The sequence below is a fragment of the Anarrhichthys ocellatus genome, unplaced genomic scaffold (assembly GCF_004355925.1).
Source record: "Anarrhichthys ocellatus isolate YVR2014 unplaced genomic scaffold, GSC_Weel_1.0 scaffold1510, whole genome shotgun sequence".
In the NCBI taxonomy this organism is placed as follows: Eukaryota; Metazoa; Chordata; class Actinopteri; order Perciformes; family Anarhichadidae; genus Anarrhichthys; species Anarrhichthys ocellatus.
In genome coordinates this window covers 1-9,016 of record NW_022281484.1, presented here as the reverse complement: position 1 = coordinate 9,016, position 9,016 = coordinate 1, and the positions used below count along the sequence as shown (strand labels likewise).

The 9,016-nt window shown below is 41.3% G+C and overlaps 1 protein-coding gene across 5 annotated transcripts; it reads right to left on the bottom strand.

Annotated features, from left to right (window-relative positions):
* Nucleotides 1–909: 909 nt before the first annotated feature.
* Nucleotides 910–8,903, bottom strand: LOC116377658 (CREB-regulated transcription coactivator 2-like). 5 transcript variants are annotated; one of them, XM_031839345.1, is made up of 6 exons: nucleotides 8,684–8,903; nucleotides 6,771–6,872; nucleotides 6,154–6,328; nucleotides 6,068–6,117; nucleotides 4,396–4,457; nucleotides 910–1,554 (listed from the first exon to the last, which is right to left on the bottom strand). In XM_031839345.1, the coding sequence occupies exons 1-6, from the start codon at nucleotides 8,843–8,845 to the stop codon at nucleotides 1,482–1,484; spliced, it is 624 nt and encodes a 207-aa protein (XP_031695205.1). In that variant the 5' UTR covers nucleotides 8,846–8,903; the 3' UTR covers nucleotides 910–1,481. The 5 variants fall into 5 exon arrangements, with proteins under 5 accessions (XP_031695205.1, XP_031695204.1, XP_031695207.1 ...); XM_031839344.1 differs by having other exon boundaries at nucleotides 6,068–6,328; XM_031839347.1 differs by lacking the exon at nucleotides 6,068–6,117 and having other exon boundaries at nucleotides 6,176–6,328; nucleotides 8,684–8,902.
* Nucleotides 8,904–9,016: the final 113 nt, after the last annotated feature.

Genomic DNA, 9,016 nt, shown 5'->3' with positions numbered 1-9,016 from the left:
ATTTTCTAACAGTACAATGTTAAATAAAGTCAAAGAAAGAGCCTCTTTTTACTCCGCTGACGAGCAGGAGATGATCATGAACGCATATGAGGAATTCAAGACCGTAATCACGGCTAAATCTTACACCGCCACCGCTGTGAGGGCTAGACAAGAAGCACGCAAAATATCACAGACAAGTTAAATGCGTAAGTGTTGTAAATGTATCGGCTCATTTTAATGCCCCATCACCCCAATCAATCAGATTATGTGTCTTTAAATGAGCTGCTGGCAGTAGGCTTAATGAACGCATCATCCAATGAGATCTATAGCGACAATGATCTCAACTCTTTCAGAATAAGATAAAAACAAGCCCAAAGAGTATCTAACTGATACTCATTAATATGAGGATATAGGTACTGTATGCCCTCATGTATCATGTACTATATATGTGTATATACATGTATGTATCGCCAACACTATACAACACTGTACCACTCGCAGAACAGCTCAAGGCTGCATCCAGTCTGTGAGACATCAATGCTCGGCTGCAGCGTGTGGTGTTCAATGTATGGCTCCAGAAGGTCTGTAAATAAATGATTCCTTGTGGGCAGAATGGATAGCGCTCGTATAGGAAGTCATCATGATGTGATAACGGATCTTGGCGATGTGGAAGAACTCTCTCCCTATAAAACGCTAATCTAACTAATATCCTCCATCAGTGGATCTCTGAGGAAGGGAGCTGTACATTAATGCAATAGAGGCTTCTTAGTTTGCTCAGCTGCTTTTAATGGATCACCGTGTGTCTCACTTTACATGCATTTCCGGAGCTCGCGTATAACCCCCGGTATATGCGCAAGCGCATTAGACTACCGTATATGATTGGAGCTGCCATGTTTTCCGGGGGAGTGGCAGCTTATCCAGCTACCTTCAGTTAGCCTGCGCTGGAGCAGCTTCAAGCTTATGGATGTGTTGCCATGGTGATTTTGCCAAACTTGCTTCGTGGAACCAAAAAGCCTGATTTATGTAATCTTATCCTGAAAATGATCCGGCTAACTCAGTTAGCCACGTACGAGGAACGGGGCCCTGGTCAGAGTCTGTGTTGCTCACGGATTAAATATCGACTGTAGAGTGACGCTCGGGTCTGAAGTTCAGTTACTGTGGTGATCTAGCCAGGTTAAAAGACTTTGAAAACTAACACACTTCTGACCAAACATCAGAATTTGAGGAGTTGGGAGTGAGAAGGGTTAGGGTACACCATTCTGGTCTTTACTGGAGTATTTACAGAAGAGCTCAGGTAGAACAATTATAGAAAAGGAGTGAAGGTTTGTGATTGAAAAAAAGGAAGAAAAGCTTCTCTCTTAATCAAGTCAGCCAAAGAAACAAGTAACAAAATGTCTGATAAGACATACTTTGATTTAGCACAGGACTTCCACTCTAAAGGGGAGCTGGAGGACAGCCAGCAGAAGGAAGGAAAGGGGAGTAAAGAGGAGGAAGAGGAGGATTCACCTGTTGAGTGCAGTGGTGGGGAGACGAAACAACTGGCTTTTATCCCCGGGGAAGTTTCCGGACCAATTCCTTTTCATGATCGACAAGAACAAAAAGTTATTTCCTCCACCGAGCAAGAACATTGAAAAGAGGAAAAAATGGGGAGAAGAAAAAGAAGAACGTGGGCTCGAAGAACAAGCAAAGGAGGAAGATGAAGGAAGCGAGCAAAGGACAGGAGGCTGGCCTGTTTCCTTGTGGCAGTGTACCAGCTAAAGACTTCAATATCTGCTTCTTCACTTATCAGTGATCTTAGTTTATGATACCACTGATGCATCATCACAAGGTCACAATATCCAAAGAAAAAAAAAAAAGGGCCTTTATTAAATGTTGCAAATTAGAGATTAATCTGTCAATTCAATTTAGTTTAGTTTGTATAAAGTCTGATAAAACTGTCAAAGTAGTCCAATACAATGCCTTGTTTGTTTGACCAACAGATAGTTTACTGGAATATAAAAGAGTCCCGACACAGAACATATTGAAGTTAGTCTTCATGGTTTACCTCTGTGCAAAGAGCAGCAGGCCTTTTAATATAGTTTGAACTGTATCTGAGGACATTTATTTTCTAACTTCCTCCCTGTTTACCTCTCGTCTCACACAATGGTGGAATATATTGTTGGGTTAAGTCTTTTTCAATACCAAGACATTTATTCTTCAGCTGGCAAGAACACCAAAGAAGAAGAGCTCAGACAAACTTCATCCTGCTGAGCTGCATTTACAAGAACTGGACCTCCAACCTGGCAGGACGACCGCCCGGTTACCACAAACTGTGCTTCTCTTGACGAACCAGAACCAAACATATGAGCGATAACTCAAAGGCAAAGTGCAGGTGGGACGACTCTATGACACTTTTACCAGAAATCTGACGTTTACAAAGATGGCTGTCGGTGGTTGGAGTAAGGACAAAGTGACAGCTGGTGGAGCAGAACCCAAACAGTCTTTACTTATCAGACTTTAGGAAACGGTCTCGTGTGTGTTTTGAAGTGGACCTCTGGGACAATGGACCGAGTCTTTCTCAGAGGGTAAGAGTTGTCTTGTTAGAAGAAAATCCAGAAAGAACGTAGGCAGACCAAAATGAATTGACTGGAAACTGGTTGTAGAAAACAGAAGAAAGGCCAAAAGGAATAAAAAGGGACAGACTCCCAGAAAGGAGGATGGGCAAATAAACAAAGACTCAGGTTTAAAGACGCCGGATAAAATAAATTCCTGTTAGTTGTCTAGAGGTTAGTGTTGCAGAGAAAAATTAACCGAAGAAGCAGCCTCAGTAGGATCCATGAAAACCTCTGTGAAGTCTCAGTGTCACCTTGTGATTCTGATTCAGTCAGACGTCAGAGGGACAGAGCAGCCTTAAAGTGGAGGTTCAACATGTTACTCAAGGACACTCCAGCAGGAGGGGAGCGGTGAACTTCAGCTGAAGGACAGTCTTTCTACTAACTGCACCTCACTGTCAAAGTCCTGGTTTAGTTTGGTCTCTGCAACTTTCTAACACAAATTAGATCTTTAAAGGTTCTCTATTTAACATCCAGATCATCAATATCTGATCAATAACTATCGTCTATAAACATGTAGAGGAGTATTAAACATCCAAATCATCAATATCTGATCAATAACTATCGTCTATAAACATGTAGAGGAGTATTAAACATCCAGATCATCAATATCTGATCAATAACTATCGTCTATAAAACATGTAGAGGAGTAAAGTCGACCTGATCAGAGAATGTAGTCTCTCTGTGTTTGTTGTAAGAGCTCCACCTCTCAGTGCTCACATAGTCTTTTAGTGCACATGAGCGTGTCTTTTAGTGCACATGAGTGTGTCTTTTAGTGCATGTGAGCTTGCCTTTTAGTGCATGCCAGCGTGCTTTTTAGTGCACATTAGTGCATGGGAGCGTACCTTTTAGTGCACATGAGCATGCCTTTCAGTGCACATTAGTGCATGTGAGCTTGCCTTTTAGTGCATGTGAGCGTGCTTTTTAGTGCATGTTAGTGGACATGAGCATGCCTTTTAGTGCACGTTAGTGCCTTTTAGTGCAGGTTAGTGCATGGGAGCTTACCTTTTAGTGCACTTTAGTGCATGTGAGCGTGCCTTTTAGTGCATGTGAGCATGCCCCACTGGTTAGCTCATTGCTCTGCTCTCATAAGGAGGTTACAGCTGATAATGTTACTTATTAGCACTGTTAGCTGCTTGCTGCTGGCTTAGCCGTCGCCATGTTGAGAGCTGTGTGGAGGCAATAGATATGCTCTGAATTTCGTATTGACCACTTTAAAAGTGAACCTGGTTAAATAAAGATGATATACAAAAAACAGGGTTTCTGCAGATTCTAATAAAACAAATTTAAGACACAAATTAAGACTTTAAGTTACCTGGACATTTATTTAATAATTATCGAAAAAGGTCAGTGAATGAGTCTTAAGAATAATCCAATTTATAGGTCGACTTGCTTCCTGAGATCTCAACATGTTTCAGAAAGTGATGTTGGACGTTAAATGTGAGGAGTCATTTTGGGAACTAAAAAGTCCACAATAAGACATCCTGTTATCTAATTCTTTGATTAGATGTGTTCCTCTGTAAATCACAATTTTCCCCATTTAAGGTGGGGTTCTCACACATAAATACAGAGAGGACGACTTCAGGTGAGTGAAAGAACACAATGACGCTTCATTGAAGATCAATGTTCTCACACTTCTGTCTTCATCTAATCGACTTGTGTTTTTGTCCTTTTCAACCATCTGAGGCGTCACAAAGGCTTCAGAAAGGTTTTCAGAGCAGAGCAGACTCAAACAAGATGCTTTGGAAATGACAAACAGGCATGCCCATGGACAGCCACGTCTCCACGGAGACAGACGGGTGGGGGGAGGGGGGAAGGACAGTACCTTCTCCAGCTGGGGTCAGGAGGCGGGGACAAGTAGGCGGAGTTATACGGCGAACTGTCCACCTGAGGAGACCATTGGTTAAGGAACAACAAGACAAATTATCCTTTCTCATTCTACTTCAACTTCCTACATGTAGTTTTTAACTCACGTGTCAAACTCAAGGCCCGCGATGTGTATGTGGCCCGCGAATCCGCCAGCAAAAAAAAAAAAAATTTGTATTTTATTTTTAATTTTGGAAAAGAAATGAAAAGTTAGACTTGAAAATAAAAGTATCCCCATAGTCGAAATTGTGAGATAGCATGTTGTCTGTGTACTGACATTAAAACTATCACAACAGGTGGACAGGAGAGGCAACAACCCAGAAAGAGGTTTTCCAACAAGTGATTGAGTTGAAAAAGATCGACAAATAATCCCAAAATGTCCACGAAGAGAAAAATTGATGCAGAGGGAAGAAAATGTAATGAAAGATGTGAAAGCAAATACATGTCTGTGCTTCAAGGAGAACAAACGGTCTGTCTTCTGTGTTATGATGCGTGTCGGTGATGAAGGATACAATGTACGTCGGCATTTTGACACCAAACACGGAGCTAAATTTAGCCTCCAAGAAAAACATCAAATTGTCCAAGAATTAAAAGGCAGACTGCAATCACAGCAGAATATATTTACAAAAGCTACAGCCCAGTGCATGCTAAAGGTCTGTGAGCAGGTGAGCTCCGATCAGATACAGACTTTTACAAATGTCAGTTTGTGAAGAAACACCATCGCAGACCGAGTTCAGGAACTAGCAGCAATCTAACAACACAGCTAGCTAAGAGATGAGCAGGTACTCGTCTTCTTCATTAGCTGTTGATGAAAGCACAGACAACACGGATACAGCTCATCTATCCATGTTTATAAGACCTGATCTCAGTGAGGAGCTCTTGGATGTAGCTGCCATGCAAGGGACGACGACGGGGACATTAGTGATGCAGAGAGGTGACAAAAATAGCTTTGAACAAAGTTAATGTAATAACTTGTTTGATGATATTTGTCTTCGTTATTTTCTTTAAAAGTTTAATAGTTTGATAGTGTAATGTGGATTTCTTAACCCTAAATTAAAAGGCTTTATGTTATAATAACAGAAATGTGCTTACATATATTTTTACATTTATATAACTGCATGTACAATATTTTTACACTTGAATAAACAATACTCAAATGCAGAGAAAGTTACAGAAGTGTAAAGTAAGCAGCAGAGAGTACTCTGGGTGTTGTACTCTGGCCGCTCTGAACATCTCCTCACACAGAGAATACTCTCTGTCTCAACAAGTATCCTGATATCTTGTATTGCTCTGTCTATATAGCTCCATTAGAACACATCAGTGAGCATCAGTGTTGTTCCTTCATCACCATCATCACACTGTAGTTTATTTTGACTCAATCTGTGGATTCATCCATCACTGAAAATAGTAGTCACTACTTCCTCCTGTTTATTGATCAAAACTACAGAGATTACTGATTAAACTACATGTGTGTGTCTTTAGTAGGAACCAATGGGCTTAGAACTGAGAGACACAGACAGGAAGACAGACAGGTTTGAGAGACAAACATGTTGGTTAGAAAAAAAAAATATGAAATAACTTCAGCCTTAAACTTTTTGTAGGTTTAGATCTGACAGTAGACTAAAGGATACTTGTAGGTTTAGATCTGACAGTAGACTGAAGGATACTTGTAGGTTTAGATCTGACAGTAGACTGAAGGATACTTCTAGGTTTAGATCTGACAGTAGACTGAAGGATACTTGTAGGTTTAGATCTGACAGTAGACTAAAGGATACTTGTCGGTTGCGGTACGGTCGGACTGGTGAGATGAACCGGCGGTCCCTCTGGACTCGCTCCACTAGGCCGTGATGCCGAGTGGACCGGTTGGACTCCAGAGTGGAGGGGAAGGAGCCCTAAATGAAAGAGAAACAGAGATCAAATTGGGATTTTGTTTTAATGTGTGCATTTATTCAACAACTCTAATGTCCCTCACTGGAATATAAAACAGCAACATAGAGAAAGAGAGAAACAACAAACAATTCTCTTATCAGAGCTCCACTGGTTTTAACAAATCTATTTCCAGGACATTTTAAGAGAACTCCTGTTGGTTCTATTGCAAGTCCATCATAAAACCATTTACTATGTCCGACTTTCATTTGATTCTTAAAATAATGATCTGGGTTTTTTACAGGTGTAAAACAGAACTGCTGCTCACACAACTTATATCTTACTAACTAACCCTAACTAATCTGAACCCTAACTAGCCATAACCCTCTTGAGGAACAAGTTGTAGCAGTCAGAAACACAGAAGATGTATAAAAACTACAGAAACACAGAACGGATGGTTCCAGTCACCTGGAAGTCTTGAGGGCTCCGGCCGATCTGGTTCACGTTGGGCAGAGAGCCGCCGTAGTAGAGACCCTGAGTCCTGGAGAGACGGAGCTTCTGGGCCTGAAGCTGAAGAGAAGAACAAGAACATGACGACAACAACACAACGACAACAACACAACCAATCAACTCTTTACCAAGTTAAACACGAACAAACCATCAGCAAGAACTCAAGACATACACTATACGTAAATTACATGAGTATATAATAACAATATTGTACTCGTTAGGGGTGGGAATCCCCAGAGGTCCCACGATATGATTTTATCACGATATTTAAGTCACGATACGATATTATTGCGATTTAAAACATTTTGCGATATGCGGAGTATTGCGATAACATATATTCCGATGGAATTGTCAAGCAGACAGACTGACCAACACTGTCATAAAAACCTGTCATAAATGTTGCACCTGACAACCTGAACTGTTTGTATTACAGTATACATAGTCCAACTTAACTGAATGCAAACATGTGTGTACTGCTGTACTATTACAGGTATTTTGAACAATGCAACTTGCAAAATAAATGCAGCACAACAATGGGGGATTGCCGACAAAAACCTGGTGGTTGTAACCGACAACTCTTCTAACGTGGGCGTTGCCGTTCAATTAGCGGAATTCCTGCATGTGAAGTGTTTCGCTCACACGCTCAATCTGGCTTCACAACTGGGGTTAAATCTGCCAACAGTAGCCAGGCTCATGGGGAGAGAGCGGCGCATAACTGGCTTGTTCAACAGAAGCACGGTGGCAAAACATCCGCGTTTAAATGTGGAAATGCGGACGGCACATTTCTGATTTCTTTCTCCGATGTCTCCATCTTTGTTTTAACCAACTTCCTACCAATCACGCTGACCCAGGACCTCTGCTGACCTCACCAAAAAAAACACTCAGCACCATCTAGTGGACTGAAAAAGCAATTGATTATATTATTCTAGTATCAAAAAGTTTTGTATTTGTATTTGCAATATTAATAACTTATATAATAAAAGATCGATACTTGGCTTACGTGTATCGATACAATATTGTCACGCAAAATATCACGATACTATGCTGTATCGATTCCCCCCCAGTACTCGTATTGTCCACGGCAGTAATTTAATACCCCGAATCAGATTCTGATTATTAAAAAATATAATCAACAAAACTAACTGCTGACCTCTGACCTTCTTTCACAACATATGAAGTAACGGTCTGTCTGGTACCACACACTTAACCGAGTTAGTTATTGTTAAAGAGGTAAGTTAACGATAACTAACTTAACCGAGTTAGTTATTGTTAAAGAGGTAAGTTAACAATAACTAACTTAACCGAGTTAGTTATTGTTAAGGAGGTAAATTAATAGTAACTAACTCTAAGTTACCCTGAGAGAAGTGATGGACTTTAAGAACTCTTTTAACTCTTTAATATGAATCTCACTTGATGGCCGAATCTCTCAGAACATCATTATCAGTTAAACATGTTAGCTTAAGTTATTCTTGTTAAATAAATCTGTAGAAATCATCGTGCAAAGTAGTAACAACACACTAAACTCCTCGATGTGTGAACGGAGTTCGGCTGGACGTGACAGCGACGTTCACGTAAACAACGTAACATAGTAAACAACCGAACCTTCGCAGCTAACGCGTGCTAACTTACGCTAACAACGTAACGGACAAAAACATATCGAACAGAAGCAGACACTTCTCCGAGTTACGTTGTTCTGCACTAACAAAAGTTAGTGAGCAGACAGACAGACCCTGCAGACAGACAGACAGACAGACAGACACACACACACGCACGCACGCACGCACACACACACACACACGCACACACACACACACAGACAGACAGACAGACAGCCCCCCCACCCCACAAGGCCTCTCTTCCTCCTGTCTCACCCTGGTGGAGGTGATGTCCATCATGACCTCCTGGAAGGCCGCCGTCTCCTCGGCCTGTCTCTGCGTGTGAAGCGCGATCTTCTCACTAAACTTCCGAGGGTTTGAAGACCCGGACCCGGAGCCCGAGGCGGGTCCTGGTCCACAGCCTCCTGTCGCAGACATCTTCACGGAGCGGACCGGACGACGTGACGTAGTGGAACGATTCACCAGAGAGAAGAAGGAAAGAGAAGAGGTCTCACTCTGGTGGTGCTTCTTCTTCTGCTATATTATAATGTATGATATAAGATAGATTTATATATATATATATATATATATATATATATATATATATAT

Bases quoted from the DNA above. Each gene is read 5' to 3' on its own strand.
- LOC116377658 (XM_031839344.1), bottom strand. From the start codon at position 8,845: ATGTCTGCGACAGGAGGCTGTGGACCAGGACCCGCCTCGGGCTCCGGG. The intron at 4,458-6,067 runs GTATCCTTTAGT...TGGTCTCCTCAG, and splicing joins TGTCAGATCTAAACCTACAA to GTGGACAGTTCGCCGTATAA. The intron at 1,555-4,395 runs GTACTGTCCTTC...GATCATGAAAAG, and splicing joins CCTGACCCCAGCTGGAGAAG to GAATTGGTCCGGAAACTTCC.